At 44.4% G+C, this 16,672-nt stretch overlaps 1 protein-coding gene across 1 annotated transcript in view; it reads left to right on the top strand.

The window, feature by feature from the left end:
• The window catches only part of LOC118089980 (CTTNBP2 N-terminal-like protein), a 36,972-nt gene that overhangs the window by 13,393 nt on the left and 6,907 nt on the right, over positions 1–16,672 (top strand). The window contains exon 3 of the mRNA XM_035125210.2: positions 16,272–16,502. Coding sequence (XP_034981101.2) covers positions 16,272–16,502 — 231 coding nt within the window. The remainder of the gene's footprint in view (positions 1–16,271; positions 16,503–16,672) is intronic.

The following is a 16,672-nucleotide window of genomic DNA, read 5'->3' as shown; positions in this document are numbered from 1 at the left end:
TAGCTACTAGAAGTGTGACCAAGACACAAGTGTCTAAAATGTATCCTAAGCAACAAAATAAAAAATGTGGTTACTTTCCATAGTCTCTATTTCTGAGTGTATACTGTATTTTTTGCTCCATAAGATGCATTTCCCCCCTCCTAAAAAGTAAGAGGAAATGTCTGTGTGTCTTATGGAGCGAATGTGTGGTCCCTGGAGCCGAATTGCCCAGGGGCGAAAGGCAGATTGTGCTTAAAAAAATAATAATAGAAAAAGCTAAAGGCTAACAAGAGGGAAAGAGAACCCGCTCAGCAGCTGATTGCAAGAGATTCGGGGGGAGATAAGGGAGCTAGCTCCCTTCCGCCCAGGCCCCTTGCCCAGGCCTCAATTGTTGTTTGCAGAGAGAGGCTGCTTGTTTCCCCAGTGACATGTGACTGGCTGATTAGATTATCTGTCTGGAAACTGTAGAAATGGGTCCCTTTCCTTTCCTAGAGAAGCTGCAGAACTGTGAGTTGAACCCCATAAAAACAGGATTTTTTCCCTTTGCAAGGCAAGCTCAACAACCTTGAGCTGATCCTCAAAAATGGAGCTTTCCCCCTTTGCAAAAGAAGCTTCCTCAAATATTTAAAATGGGGGGGGGGCAAAGGCACCTAGGCCTCTAGGAGTTGGCTGCTATGCCTAGGACAATTCAAGAAATAAAGAAAAATTTCCTTGTTTTCCTACTCTAAAAACTAGGTGTGTCCTATGGTCAGGTGCGTCCTATGGAGCGAAAAATACGGTATGTTGGTAATCATTAATAATCATTCCCTTTGCAGCTGACTATTTGTTACAGTGAATTTTATCCCCCTGTTTCTGGACTAATTTCATTTGGAGGGAAATAAGCATCATCTTGCACGTCCTAAGAATATTTCCCACAATATGTTGTATGAATAGAGCTGTGTGTCAGAAGAACAGATTCCTCACTGGCCTTGCAGACAATTTCATTGTCCAGAAAGTAGGAGAAGCAACAAAAGGATCAGCCATTTAGATCTGGTCTAACCAATAGTGATGACCTGGTTAGTTTGGTAGAAGTGGCAGGATCATTAGGTGGGAGTGATCATGCTCTTCTGGAGTTCATTATACAGCGGAAAGGAGCAACCAAGCATACTAAGACTCAAATTCTAGACTTCAGAAAACTTAGGGAAACGCTAAGTTCATGATGGTTGGGAGTTTGTTAAAAGGGAGATATTAAAAGCACAACTTCAGGCAATACAAATGAGACGGAAACATGGAAGGTGCCTAAAGAAGCCAGGGTGGCTATCTAAAGAACTTTTAACTGAGTTAAGATTTAAAATGTTGTTGTTGTTGTTGTTTATAGTCATTTAGTCATGTCCGACTCTTCATGACCCCATGGACCATATCACGCCAGGCACTCCTGTCTTGCACTGCCTCCCGCAGTTTGGTCAAACTCATGTTCGTAGCCTCGAGAACACTGTCCAACCATCTTGTCCTCTGTCGTCCCCTTCTCCTAGTGCCCTCAATCTTTCCCAACATCAGGGTCTTTTCCAAGGATTCTTCTCTTCTCATGAGGTGGCCAAAGGAATATAAGCCATACCCCGAAAATAAGACATAGTGATAGGCAGCAGCAGGAGGAAAAAATAAGACACCCCCTGAAAATAAGCCATAGTGGGGGGGTTTTGAGGAAAAATAAATATAAGATGGTGTCTTATTTTTGGAGAAACATGGTACAAAAAATCAGAAAAGGGGGAAACCACCAGAGAGGAATTCAAATAAATAGCCAGCACGTGTAGAGACAAAGTCAGAAAAGCTAAAGCACAGAATGAACTCAGGCTTACTAGAGAGGTTAAAAGCAACAAAAAGGGCTTTTATGGGTATGTCCGTAGCAAAAGGAAGAACAAGGAAATAGTGGGGTCACTTAGAGGAGAAGATGGTGAAATGCGAACAGGGGACAGAGAAAGGGCAGAACTCCTCAATGCCTTCTTTGCCTCAGTCTTCTCCAAAAAAGAAAACAATGCCCGACCTGAAGAATATGGAGCCGATCATTCAGCAGGGGAAACACAGCCCAGAACAAGTAAGGAGGTAGTACAAGAATACTTGGCTAGTTTAGATGTATTCAGGTCTCCAGGGCCAGATGAACTACATCCAAGAGTATTAAAAGAACTGGCAGAGGTGATTTTAGAACCACTGGCAGTTATCTTTGAGAATTCCTGGAGAACAGGCGAAGTCCCAGCAGACTGGAGGAGGGCAAATGTTGTCCCTATATTCAAAAGGGGGGGGGAGGACCCAAACAATTTGAATCATTGAATGGCTTTCAAATGGGATTAGACGAATTAATGTAGGATAAGGCTATCAATGGCTACTAACCCAGGAGGGAGAGAGTGCTCTTGAAATCACGCTTCCCATAGGCATTTGGTTGGTCACTGTGAGAACAGGATGCTGGACTAGATGAGCCACCGGTAGTTACAGATAACCATGGTGTATTATATCTAAAAGTGCCTGTTAAAGAACATTTGAACAAGGGGAATTTCCCACCCACTTTATAGGTGCAGCCCTCAGCACACCCCGAAAAATGTCTGCTGAGGGTTTTATTTATATTAAATTTGCTGGTGTATCTTTACAGACTAAATAGTTGTGATTCAAACAGTTTGGAATTATGGGCAGAGCATTTTGTGCCAGCTTACGTTTCTGGCTATGCATCAATGTCATCTAAGAACAAAAGGGTTTGCCCACCTGCACTAACTTGTGTATGCCACAGAACAGCTTGAGCAGTAAAGCAGGGCAAGTGGTTTTCTCGAGTGTACAAATGCTGCAGTAGTTTGAATAATTGCTTTGTTGGATTGAAGCTGCTAGGTCTTACTTCATCTTTGTGATTGAACTCCTGCATCATTGCACGTTTCTTTCCACATGAATTTAATTAGTGTTTCTCTGAATAATGAAAGATTTACAAAGAAATGGACTGTCTCTTGCAAGACATACAAGTTGCCTGTTTTTGAAAGCTGCAAGGATATGGGGGAGGGGATAACTGAAATGGTTCGCACAAGGATAACTGAGGTTTTTACTGGTTGTACAGGAAAGAGGAAAATTGAAGGGTGTAACACTAGACTTTCAACCTTGATTAGCAATGTTAATTGTGTAACAGGAAGACCGTCTGCTTTGAGGGGGGTTATAAGGAAAGGAGGGATATAAATGCGTTAAACAGGATCATAGAAAGCTGGGCTGGGTGTTGCCCCCCCCCCCGACTGTATTCCCACATGCCCCTCTCAATCTGCTCTGGCAGATTGGGGGAATCCCAGAACGGATTTGGAAGAGGAGAGGAAGAGGAAGCTCCGTTGTGCAAGCAGAAATCCTTACGCTAATACAGGGGTCAGCAAACTTTCTCAGCCATGGGCCGGTCCACTGTCCCTCAGACCATGTGGGGGGGGCGGACTATATTTTGAGGGGGGAAATGAATGAATTCCTATGCCCCACAAGTAACCCAGAGATGCATTTTAAATAAAAGCACACATTCTACTCATGTAAAAACACGCTGATTCCCGGACTGTCTGCGGGCCAGATCGAGAAGGCGATTGTGCCGCATCCGGCCCCCGGGCCTTAGGTTGCCAACTCCTGCACTAATGGGTTGAGTTCATTGGCTACAACCCAAAGTCACTGGTACTATGATTGGAGCCATTTATCACAAAACGGGGGGACAGTATTAAGATGCTGATTCCTGAGCAGGACAATTGAACTGCAGAAGATGGCACATGGGTGTGTGGGTGTAAAAATAGTCGGGTTCTTCAAGGAAGGCGTGTTAATTTTAAAATGAGTTACGGAGGTCTAAAGCATTTACTCATTTTCAACTAGTAGAAAAATACCACAAAGAAAACCAGAGAATGCTGAAATGTTAACAAGTATGGCTTTGAAACTCAAACGCAACTGGAGTAATCTTAGGTCTGCAGATTTTGGATTGGCTGATAACCAGCTATGATTTGTGGTTGCCATTGAGTGCCTCCTGTCAGGGCCGTCTTAAGCGCCCCTGGTGCCGTGGTGCGCCGGATCCTTCCGGAGCCCTCCCGCCCCGTTTCTCAGCGTGGTGGGCAGGCAGGCACAGCGGGGTTGCCGTGGGCGCAGCTGCACAGTGGACCGGCCAGCCAGCAGGTGGGCGCAGCTCGCGGCGCCCTCCTGGCGGGCCGGCGCCGTGGTGCCCTGCGCCACCCAACCTGCACGTAGGGCCGGCCCTGCCTCCTGTCCTTTGAGACCTTGGGCACAAACAAGAAGACACAGGAGGGGGAGTGCTGTTTTACTTCACTGCATGTTGAACATTGAAGGAGGAAAATGCTGCATTAATACCCCCCCCTCCCGCTATACCTTCCTTTCACTCCTGCATGGTGTGGGTCAAATTAGATATTTGAATGAAGTTAAGTTCTTTTTTGTTATGTAAATAGCATTCCCATGGGAGTGGGGAGGCAAGTTTAACTCTCCTCCAGCTAGGGTTCAAAAAAGTTGGAGGGTGGGATTCTGAAGCTTCTGTTTCAGAGAACGTCTCAAGCAGGTTCTGTATCATGGATCAAGGATGAAGCCATAATCTGCTAACATAGAACTTGGGGCAGGAAAGAAAGTGGGTTGCAGGAGAAGATGAATTGTACACGGCTTAGAATTTGTCTTGGGAATCAAACGTTCAGAGAAGGCCTGTAGTACAACCTGGAAAACCTCAGTATGAAGTATTTTAAAAAATCTACTGGGTTTATGGTGATCTAAAGGCACTGGGTGCAAATTTTCATTCTGTAGACATGGAAAAAGTGTAGAAAAAGTATACTGCTGGTTGTTTAATATAAAGTCAATAAATCAGGCTTTGCCCACTGGACTGAGATTGTTGTGTGATTAGCCAAGTAAATGTTGTGTGCTGTGTTTCATTTTAATACTGTACACTGGTAACTTTTTAAAGCCTTATTATTCAGAGCATCACTGGGATCTAAAGCTTCTGTGGACTAGAGATAAGAGGTTCAGTCTTTTTATCCTGTTTCTGGCTGATAGATTACTTTCTTGCCTTAGTCTGTTCTCATTTTCTTCCTAAGCCCCTGTTTATGACCTCAGCCTGTATTTATTTTCAAACATCTGTCTCTAGGGGGGAAACTAGGAGCAAGGAAGTTCAAGATTGCATGGTGAGCTATTTAAAGAAGATGCCATTTTCTGTTTTCTAGAAGAGGCCCTTCTATATAAATGAAAGCCGCTTGAGATTTGTGTGGTTTAATACTACAGTGAAGCCAGGAGTTTAAGTAGCTTGCTTGTTTGATGTTAAAATGGGGAAATAAATGTGGATAGTAGAGCTCTATTTCTTTGCTTCAAAAATGCTAATTGTGGGGTGTGTGTATTGCAGGTCAGGAGGTATCAGTTGGTTAAGCCCTCTGTAAAGAAAGAACCAAGAAATACAAAAGAAAAAGCCGGTGCTAAGCATTTCTCCCACAGCAGTGCAAAAATCCTGTTTCTTCCTTTCAAAGTATATCGTGCTTCATGCATTGAGCGCCTCTTAATTCCATACTGACCAAAGGACTGTACTCAGTGGCATCGTCCCCTGTCTGTGCTCTTTCCTATTTCTCTGCTCATTACTCCAGCTGCCATGTGCCCACATCCTTCATCAGTGTGGTGTAGTGGTTAGAGTCCTGAACCTAGGACCTGGGTAAAGGTAAAAGGTAAAGGGGACCCTGACCATCAGGTCCAGACGTGTCCGACTCTGGGTTTGCGGCACTCATCTCGCTCTATAGGCCGAGGGAGCCGGCGTTTGTCCGCAGACAGCTTCCGGGTCATGTGGCCAGCATGACAAAGCTGCTTTTGGCGAACCAGAGCAGCGCACGGAAACGCCGTTTACCTTCCCGCCGGAGCGGTCCCTATTTATCTACTTGCACTTTGATGTGCTTTCGAACTGCTAGGTGGGCAGGAGCTGGGACCGAGCAACGGGAGCTCACCCCATTGCAGGGATTCGAACCGCTGACCTTCTGATCAGCAAGCCCTAGACCCTGTGGTTTAACCCACAGGGCCACCTGGGTCCCTGGACCTGGGTAACCAGGGTTCAAATCCCCACTGAGCCATGAAGCTTTGAGAGTGACCTTGGGCCAGTCATAGTCTTGCAGCCTAGCCTACCTCATAGAGTTGTTGGGAGGATGAAGGGCCTGGGGGACATGCTGAGCTCCTTGTAGGGAAGGTAGGACAGAAATATAATAATAAAGCAAGTCTTCTTTCCCTCAGTGGGGACAAAGCGCATTAGAGCTGGTGCAGGGGGGCTAAACAAGGATGCACCTTTATACGACAAAAACTATAATGAAGGTGCCAGGTGAATCTCTGTGGGCGCGGAATTGCATAACCTAGGGGCCACCACAGAGAACACCCACTCCAGGGCCACTGGCACCATCCTAAGCTTCTAAAGAGATCTGTTGACTAAGACCCAAAAGGGTCTGTAGGGAAGGTGACTGTCTTTCAAATATTTGAGACCTTTTAAACATTAATGTGAGCACTTGAATTGGACCCAAGCATCAACTTGTAGCCCACGGAACTGTTTTAAAACAGGTATTAAATGAGTTCTAAAAGGAATACCAGTCGGAAATCTGGTTGTGGCATTTTGGACCAGCTGAAGTTTCAGAGGTAGTCTTCATGCACAGCCCATTGCAATAATCCAATCTGGATGTTACCTGAACATGGAGTACCAAAGTCTTCTCTGCCAAAAAGGGGACATCGCTGGTGAACCAGCCGTAGCTGGAAAAAGGCACACCTGGCCACGGTGGCTTCCAGTGACAAGTTACAGACCTCCTCCTTCCAGGGGATGTGCCACCTCATGCGAGACAGGGTGTTCCCCCCCCCCACACCTCCTAGTCTTGAGAACGTTAGATAGAGTTAGAAGTATTCCTTTTTCAAGCAAACCAAGAACGATCTATTACAAAGCTTCCTTCCCAGTGTGGGTGCAAGGAATTGGAAATCTTTTGTTCCAGTTTTAGATGAACTGCCACTTGCTGTGTCATCCAAATTTGGACAAACTGGCTGCCTTGTGTGCATAGTTCCATGCTAAATAAGAAATGTGTCAAGTGACTATTGGATCAAAATGTGCATGATTATTCTTTATGAAAATAATAATGGTAATACCTTATCAAATAAGTTCATATCTCATGATTGGGTCTGTTTCCCTAATCTCACCAGGCTGTAAGGATTTGTCCTCCTGAACAAATTACATCATTATTTCAGAAGGGTGAAGATCTTCCTAGTCTTGTAGAATTCTATGCTTTGTTTTTTAACAAAACAAAAAATAAATATGCTTTGTTTTTTAACAAAACAAAACAAAATGAAGGCTGCCCATGAATTAAATAGTTTTTCATTGTCAACAGTTGTTCGTTCATTTCTAGACAAAGTTAAAAATGAACATACACACACAGTAATTTTGACTTTCTACTGGCTCTGGGACAATGGCTATTCATAAGTCTATATTTGTGTCTTTGACTTTTGAGATTGCTTGCAGGACTTATATGTTTTCAATATAGCTGTGTTTCTTATAGGTGGGGGAAACCATATCCTTAGTGCCTGTCCAAAATAATAATAATAATAATAATAATAATAATAATAATAATAATAATAATAATTTATTATTTATACCCCGCCCATCTGGCCGGGTTCCCCCAGCCACTCTGGGCGGCTTCCAAAAAAACAGAAATTCTAAAATACAGAAATCCATCAAACATTAAAAGCTTCCCTAAACAGGGCTGCCTTGAGATGCCTTCTAAAGGTCTGGTAATTGTTCTCTTTGACCTCTAGTGGGAGGGCATTCCACAGGGTGGGTGCCACTACCGAGAAGGCCCTCTGCCTGGTTCCCTGTAACTTGGCTTCTCGTAATGAGGGAACCGCCAGAAGGCCCTTGGAGCTGGACCTCAGTGTCCGGGCAGAACGATGGGGGTGGAGACGCTCCTTCAGGTATACCGGACCGAGGCCGTTTAGGGCTTTAAAGGTCAACACCAACACTTTGAATTGTGCTCGGAAACGTACTGGGAGCCAATGTAGGTCTTTTAGGACCGGTGTTATGTGATCTCGGCGGCCGCTCCCAGTCACCAGTCTAGCTGCCGCATTCTGGATTAGTTGTAGTTTCCGGGTCACCTTCAAAGGTAGCCCCACGTAGAGCGCATTGCAGTAGTCCAAGCGAGAGATAACTAGAGCATGCACCACTCTGGAGAGACAGTCACTGGGCAGGTAGGGACTCAGCCTGCGTACCAGATGGAGCTGATAAACAGCTGCCCTGGACACGGAGTTGACCTGTGCCTCCATGGACAGCTGTGAGTCTAAAATGACTCCCAGGCTGCGCACCTGGTCTTTCAGGGGCACAGTTACCCCATTCAGGACCAGGGAGTCCTCCACACCCGCCCGCCTCCTGTCCCCCACAAACAGTACTTCTGTCTTGTCAGGATTCAATCTCAATCTGTTAGCCGCCATCCATCCTCCAACCGCCTCCAAGCACTCACACAGGACCTTCACCGCCTTCACTGGTTCTGATTTAAAAGAGAGGTAGAGCTGGGTATCATCAGCATACTGATGGACACCCAGCCCAAACCCCCTGATGATCTCTCCCAGCGGCTGCATATAAATGTTAAAAAGCATGGGGGAGAGGACAGAACCCTGAGGCACCCCACAAGTGAGCGCCCAGGGGTCTGAACACTCATCCCCCACCACCACTTTCTGAACACGGCCCAGGAGGAAGGAGCGGAACCACTGCATGACAGTGCCCCCAGCTCCCAAGCCCTCTAGACGAAATGCTTACAAGCTGGAAATTCTCAAAATTTCTTCAAAATCTCAGCCAATATGTATTTATGATGTATTACATTTCTACCCCACCTTTTAGACCATCATGGAATCCAGGCTGTGGGCTTCATGGGCCTTCAGACCAGATCCTACCCAGATGTTCAGAAAGTTGATGCAAGTTTTAATTTGCTTTTGTCTATTGTTGTTTCAACTTTTTGAAAGTCTTAAATTATTGTTGTTAATTTTCTAAGTGATAATTTTATAGTTTTATCTTTATTGTAAATCACTTTGTAAAAGCAAACAAACCTCAGTCTAGTGTTGTTGTTGTTGTTTAGTCGTTTAGTCGTGTCCGACTCTTCGTGACCCCATGGACCATAGCACGCCAGGCACTCCTGTCTTCCACTGCCTCCCGTAGTTTGGTCAAACTCATGTTCGTAGCTTCGAGAACACTGTCCAACCATCTTGTCCTCTGTCGTCCCCTTCTCCTTGTGCCCTCCATCTTTCCCAACATCAGGGTCTTTTCCAAGGATTCTTCTCTTCTCATGAGGTGGCCAAAGTATTGGAGCCTCAGCTTCACGATCTGTCCTTCCAGGGAGCACTCAGGGCTGATTTCCTTAAGAATGGATAGGTTTGATCTTCTAGCAGTCCATGGGACTCTCAAGAGTCTCCTCCAGCACCATAATTCAAAAGCATCAATTCTTCGGCGATCAGCCTTCTTTATGGTCCAGCTCTCACTTCCATACATCACTACTGGGAAAACCATAGCTTTAACTATACGGACCTTTGTCGGCAAGGTGATGTCTCTGCTTTTTAAGATGCTGTCTAGGTTTGTCATTGCTTTTCTCCCAAGAAGCAGGCGTCTTTTAATTTCGTGACTGCTGTCACCATCTGCAGTGATCAAGGAGCCCAAGAAAGTAAAATCTCTCACTGCCTCCATTTCTTCCCCTTCTATTTGCCAGGAGGTGATGGGACCAGTGGCCATGATCTTGGTTTTTTTGATGTTGAGCTTCAGACCATATTTTGCGCTCTCCTCTTTCACCCTCATTAAAAGGTTCTTTAATTCCTCCTCACTTTCTGCCATCAAGGTTGTGTCATCTGCATATCTGAGGTTGTTGATATTTCTTCCGGCAATCTTAATTCCTGCTTGGGATTCATCTAGTCCAGCCTTTCGCATGATGAATTCTGCATATAAGTTAAATAAGCAGGGAGACAATATACAACCTTGTCGTACTCCTTTCCCAATTTTGAACCAATCCGTTGTTCCATATCAAGTTCTAACTGTAGCTTCTTGTCCCACATAGAGATTTCTCAGGAGACAGATGAGGTGATCAGGCACTCCCATTTCTTTAAGAACTTGCCATAGTTTGCTGTGGTCGACACAGTCAAAGGCTTTTGCATAGTCAATGAAGCAGAAGTAGACGTTTTTCTGGAACTCTCTAGCTTTCTCCATAATCCAGCACATGTTTGCTATTTGGTCTCTGGTTCCTCTGCCCTTTCAAAATCCAGCTTGCACTTCTGGGAGTTCTCGGTCCACATACTGCCTAAGCCTGCCTTGTAGAATTTTAAGCATAACCTTGCTAGCGTGTGAAATGAGCGCAATTGTGCGGTAGTTGGAGCATTCTTTGGCACTGCCCTTCTTTGGAATTGGGATGTAGACTGATCTTCTCCAATCCTCTGGCCATTGCTGAGTTTTCCAAACTTGCTGGCATATTGGGTGTAGCACCTTAACAGCATCATCTTTTTAAATTTTAAATAGTTCAGCTGGAATATCATCACTTCCACTGGCCTTGTTATTAGCAGTGCTTTCTAAGGCCCATTTGACTTCACTCTCCAAGATGTCTGGCTCAAGGTCAGCAACCACAGTGTTATACACATTTTATGACAATAAACAAATATCTTGGGGCATCCCTGAATCATTTCTGCCCAACAGTGGCTCATTCTGTGAAATAGCTCCTGAAACAATATGTTACAGATTGTAGAAAGGACATAATTGCCTTCTATAATACAAATGGTTAGCTTGCTAGTTTTGACAGCTGTATGTTGTTTAACAGCCTCAGCAGAGCTATTGCTTTATAGGGCTACTGTTTAAAATTAAAGTCTTTATTGATGCTGAAAGGGCTACTGTACTTAATTTGGTATGGCTTAACCATGTGTTTGTGTTCATAAAGATCCCCAGATGTCTAGTGCGTATGCAAGCACAGCACAGCTCCCTTGTTAGTCTTGCAGGAGACAAGATTGCTCTGTCAAGAATGGCTACATTTTCTTAACCACATGAACCCCCAGGTGCTTTGTGAACAATAAACATTAGGAATAGTTTTGCTTAAAGGAACTGCTCTTGCTATTTGGTGGTAGAAAAAAAACATTTCATGCCTGCTTCAGTTCTTCTCTAATTCTCTTCATGTGTATCTGGATATTCAGCCTCTTCTGGGGTTGGAGTGCTTCTCAGAAGTGGGTCTGAAACCATTTAGGGAATTTTCTTTGCAGGATGTCTGCTAACTCCCACCTAGAAAGGATGAAAGACAGATTTACATTCTCAAGAGGCCTTGATGACCAGGTTGTTAAACATTTACCCTTCAATTTTGAGAACTGTTGTGCCTTCTTACCTGAAAGCAAGTAAATAATACAACCCCTTTTTGGAATCACTGAGTCATTCAGAAATCTACCTGTAATTTTGTTTTTGTTACCTTGGTGTACTTTTAATTTCAGCCCCTGTATATATTTCAGTATTTTTGTTTATTGTTCTTTTTCCTATTTCCTTTTTGATGTTTACAGTAATCCTAAACAGCTGGAAAAACATGACTATTTCCAAATGTTTTCATTTCCCTGCCACAAATGCTGTTCGTGAATTCTTTTTCAAATGCAAATAACCTCTGTACTTGATCAGGCTTTTACCAATCAGCTCATCAGGGGGAGAGCCCCTGTACAGTACACCATGAGAAAAATGGGCTTGTGTGTTTGTGTGTGTGTGTGTGTGTGTGTGTGTGTGTGTGTGTGTGTGTAGATCTTGGGCATTCACAGTGACTGTGTCCACGGCTACCTTTAAAGCATCTATGGTACCTTGTGTAAGTGACTAGAAGTTTTGAACAGAATACAGTCTCTGGTTTTTCTGGATCCCAGAAGCTTACCTTTGGAGGGCCGATCTTTTCTGAACAGCTTTGCCCCTACTCATTAGGTTTACTGTAGTCAAAACTTAATCAGGTCAGGCTTATTTGAAATGACATTATAAGCTGCGTTGGGAGTATGCAAACCATACCGGTTTGGTGCTCTTCTTAAGCTAGTTAAGAACAGATTTTGAAGAGACAAATAGTAACATGAGAGAATTACTCTGCTGCTTTTGTATAAATTAATCTCGGATTCCATGTAGGATTACTCTTCTGCATGGTTCAGTCCTCACAAAGATGAATATGTGGTAGATCAGCAGTCTCGCTATCCAGACTGGCATTACATTTACTGAACAGTCGTTAAGTGAAGCGGCACTGCTCTTGCATTTAGTATTTGTGTGGACTGAGATTAGGCTAGCACCATTCCACTTCTTAAATTTCCTGGGGTGTTTTTCCTCTCCAGTTGTAGAAGCGATTCATGAAATGCCTTGTTGTTCTCTGCTTAGTAGTTCTAAATGGGTATCAGTGTTCTCTTCCCAGAGTGGGACAGTGGTGGTGTCTGTGGTTCAGAACATGTGATTCAGTCAGTAAACTGGGACTTGTTTTGTGCGCGGAGAGCTTTTATGTGCCTTGAACAAGGAAGGAGACTCTGGGATGGATTTCCCAGAACAGTCAGGAGAGCAAAAATTTTCCATTAGCCTTGAGACGGAGGGCTGCTTCACTGTTTCATTTTAGCACATTCTTGACAGATCCACGTTGTGTATCCACTACAGCTAAAATGCCAGAAGTGGAACTGTCTGACATATACGGTACCAGTAAATGTACGAAGCAGCCTTGAGCTGGAACATACAATGCCAGTGGGATGATATTGTTGAGCAATGACATAAAAGACAATCCCTTAGTCTATAATTGTTTTGCATATGGAGTCGAGAGAGCAAAGGCTGACCTGTCAAATATGCCTTGCCAAGCCAATAAATCTGTATGTAAGCGGCAGTCTTTTGTTGTGCCATGAGATAGCAGGAGCAGAACATAAAAAGCTGCCTTATACCAAGTTAGACCACTGATCCGCCTAGCCTAGTGATGTCTACTCTGACTGGTAGTGCTTTCCGGGGTTTCAGGTGGGAGTTGAAGTCACCTCCCAGCCTCTCTCCAAAAAGTTTCAGCCCACTGCACCCCCAGTTATGCCATCCACGTGGCTTAACTTTTCCTGCAGACTAACTCCAGAATCTCTCAAGTGAGAAGCAGGGTTCAGGAGCAATTTGAAAATGAAATGCACAAAAACAGGCCACACAGAAGTCAGGACTGCCACCAGCTCTGTTTGAGTTCCTGTATGGAGGAGTGGTCCATTCTGTGTGAGCTGATGGTCTGATGACCTAGTGGTCTGATGAGTTTCTAGGGGGGGGCTTGATTTCTAAAATTACGGTACTTGTAATTACCATAAAATGAAGACTTGAGATCTCAAACCCAGCTACCCAGTTTAGGGAAGCTTTTAATGTTTGATGGATTTCTGTATTTTAATGTTTTGTTGGAAGCCGCCCAGAGTGGCTGGGGGAACCCGGCCAGATGGGCGGGGTATAAATAATATATTATTATTATTATTATTATTATTATTATTATTATTATTACCCTGCCCTGTAGCTTCCTACACTCTACCCCTGACAGTTGCAAGTGTTTGGGAGAAATGAGAAGAGAAGAGTAGGAATTGCTGTCCCATATCTAGAAGGGAAATCAATCCAGTGAATAAGATTCATTGTTGTTGCATTCAGTCCACAGACAATACGTACTTGATCATGGTCCTAACCTTCAATTGCATTGCATTGCATTCCCTTTGCATTGATATGACCTGGGTAGGAAACTGTAATTTGCATAATTACTTAATGTGAATTATGGAAGTTACAGAATTCACCACAGTGGACAGTGAGGGAAATAAAGCCATTTTTGGTGGAAGACGCATTGTAGTGGAACGGAAACAGTGCAGGAAGTGGCAAATGCAGGGTAGAACGAAAACTCATGCCTTCTTACATCGCAAGAGGAGATACCACCTAACACATAATAATAATAATAATAATAATAATAATAATAATAATAATAATAATTAATATTTATGTTGTTGTTGTTTAGTCGTGTCTGACTCTTCGTGACCCCATGGACCATAGCATGCCAGGCACTCCTGTCTTGCACTGCCTCCCGCAGTTTGGTCAAACTCATGTTCGTAGCTTCGAGAACACTGTCCAACCATCTCGTCCTCTGTCGTCCCCTTCTCCTAGTGCCCTCCATCTTTCCCAACATCAGGGTCTTTTCCAAGGATTCTTCTCTTCTCATGAGGTGGCCAAAGTATTGGAGCCTCAGCTTCACGATCTGTCCTTCCAGTGAGCACTCAGGGCTGATTTCCTTCAGAATGGATAGGTTTGATCTTCTTGCAGTCCATGAAGTGTGCATGCACACGAAAGCTCATACCAAAATAAAAACTTAGTTGGTCTTTAAGGTGCTACTGAAGGAATTTTTTTATTTTGCAGTCCATGGGACTCTCAAGAGTTTCCTCCAGCACCATAATTCAAAAGCATCAATTCTTCGGCGATCAGCCTTCTTTATGGTCCAGCTCTCACTTCCATACATCACTACTGGGAAAACCATAGCTTTAACTATACGGACCTTTGTAGGCAAGGTGATGTCTCTGCTTTAAGATGTTGTCTAGGTTTGTCTTATTATTTATACCCCAGCCACTCATGTCTGTAAAATTGCTGAACCTTACTGCCTGGAGAAATTTAATCCCTTTCAAATACCCAGATCTAAAGCAAATCCTAGACTCTTTTGTGACCCAAGTCTGCTTTACTACATTGTAGTTTATAAATAGATTCATGTGTGCATTTGTAATCTGTTAGCCCAGGCTTGGCAACAATGGAAGAGGAAGCAGGCTGTCCATCCAGCAACTGCCCAGCCTTGATGTGTTCATCCGTCATCGTAAGCTAACACAAAGGGGTCATAGGGATGTGTATGACCCTTGGTTCTTCGGTTGAAAGGGCTCCTTTGTGTTGATCTTGGGAATTTCTTTTTTGGCAGTAATTAAAACAACCACCGACCTCTGCATTTGGAAGCCGGGCTTCCTTTTCCTGCAAATGATTTCCTGCTGGGAAAAGTGATGATGTAAATTGATAGCTGCAGTTAATGATGGTGCAAATCATGGCTGGAGGGAAGGATACTTATCAGGTTTCTGCTCTCCTTCGTGGCTTGTAATAAGGTATTAATTTCAGTATCACACATTGTGTGATACTGAAGCATGAGCCCCTGTGCATTGTGGTTTGTCGGATGGACCTAGACACAGTGCTTAACAAAAACAAAAACAAAGTTTAATGCCAGCACCAAAGGAACTACAGTTGTGCTTCTCCCCAACTCTTCCTTCTCTGTTGTATCAGGGCCCCATGATAGGGAGGAGGAATAGCACGCCTTGTCTGACTGCAGGCTTGCCTCCCAGCCATTCTCGGGCAGCAAGCCCTACTGACTGGGGCCTTGATCCTGCCTCTGGCCTGCCCTGGTGGCAGTCCCTGTGGGTCCTTTACAGCTTCCCTCCCCTCTTCGGACCCATTCAGTCTATCCAAGGGGTCAGCAAGCTTTTTCAGCAGGGGGCTGGTCCACTGTCCCTCAGACCTTGTGGGGGGCCGGACTCATAGCTGTCAAGTTTTCCTCTTTCTCGCGAGGAAGCCTATTCAGCATAGGGGAATTTCCCTTAAAAAAAGGGAGAACTTGACAGCTATGGCCAGAGTATATTTTGGGGGGGAAATATGAACGAATTCCTATGCCCCACAAATCACCCAGAGTTGCATTTTAAATAAAAGGACACATTCTACTCATGTAAAAACACACTGATTCCTGGACCTTCCGCGGGCCGGATTTAGAAGGCGATTGGGCCAGATCTGGCCCCCAGGCCTTAGTTTGCCTACCCATGGTCTATCCTAATAAAAGGAACCACCTACTTTTAAGAATATGATGTTATAAGCGATAACTACCAGGGATGCAAACTTGAAAAAAATATTGGGCGGGGTAGGTGATCCCCACACCACATAATCAATCACATAATGCAGTGCACGCACACCATTTGAATAATAATGTCCATTAACTTTGGGGGGGGGCTCAAATTTTTTTGGGGGGGGGAGCAAAGACCCCTCGGCCCCTAGGAGTTGGCTCCTGTGATAACTACCATAAGCATTGCAATGTTGTCATAAGTGACTCTCTTTTGGGGGGTTAAAGTCCCCCCTTGTTTGTCAGGACCTCTAAAATGTCTCCTTTGTCCCCCATTTGTGCATCTCAGCAGTCATTGTGCTTGTTTTATTTTACTCTGACCAGCCTTTCATAACTCCTGTTTCCATGAGGATTTTATTTTGAGGGTTCTCTTTTTCCTTTTCTTTGGTAGCTAACAGTGTGAAAAACTTGATAATGTGTTTCCAGGCCCAGCGCAGAGATGCTTTCATTGAAGAGCGCTATGGAAAATTCAACATTAGTGATCCACTGATGGCTCTTCAGAGGGATTTTGAGGCACTGAAGGAAGAGAATCATGGCGAGAAGCAGCCTGTTTGTGCCAATCCCTTGTCCATCCTGAAGGTTGTGATGAAACACTGCAAGAATATGCAGGAAAAAATGTTGTCCCAACTCGCCGCTGCAGAGAGCAGGCATCGAAAGGTGGGTTTCATGAGCTGGGAGGGAAGGGGGGGGAGAAAGAAAGGTGGGTTTTGAGCCCTTCCCACTTAGAAGCAAGACAGTAAAACTGCTCCTGCTTCACATTTGATAACAGGTTAACATTAACATAACCCAGGTGGCGCTGTGGTTAAACCACTGAGCCTAGGGCTTGC

Source organism: Zootoca vivipara, chromosome 8 (genome assembly GCF_963506605.1).
Source record: "Zootoca vivipara chromosome 8, rZooViv1.1, whole genome shotgun sequence".
Lineage (NCBI taxonomy): Eukaryota > Metazoa > Chordata > Lepidosauria > Squamata > Lacertidae > Zootoca > Zootoca vivipara.
The sequence above is the reverse complement of the archived record's forward strand: the minus strand, read 5'-3'. Positions and strand labels throughout refer to the sequence as shown.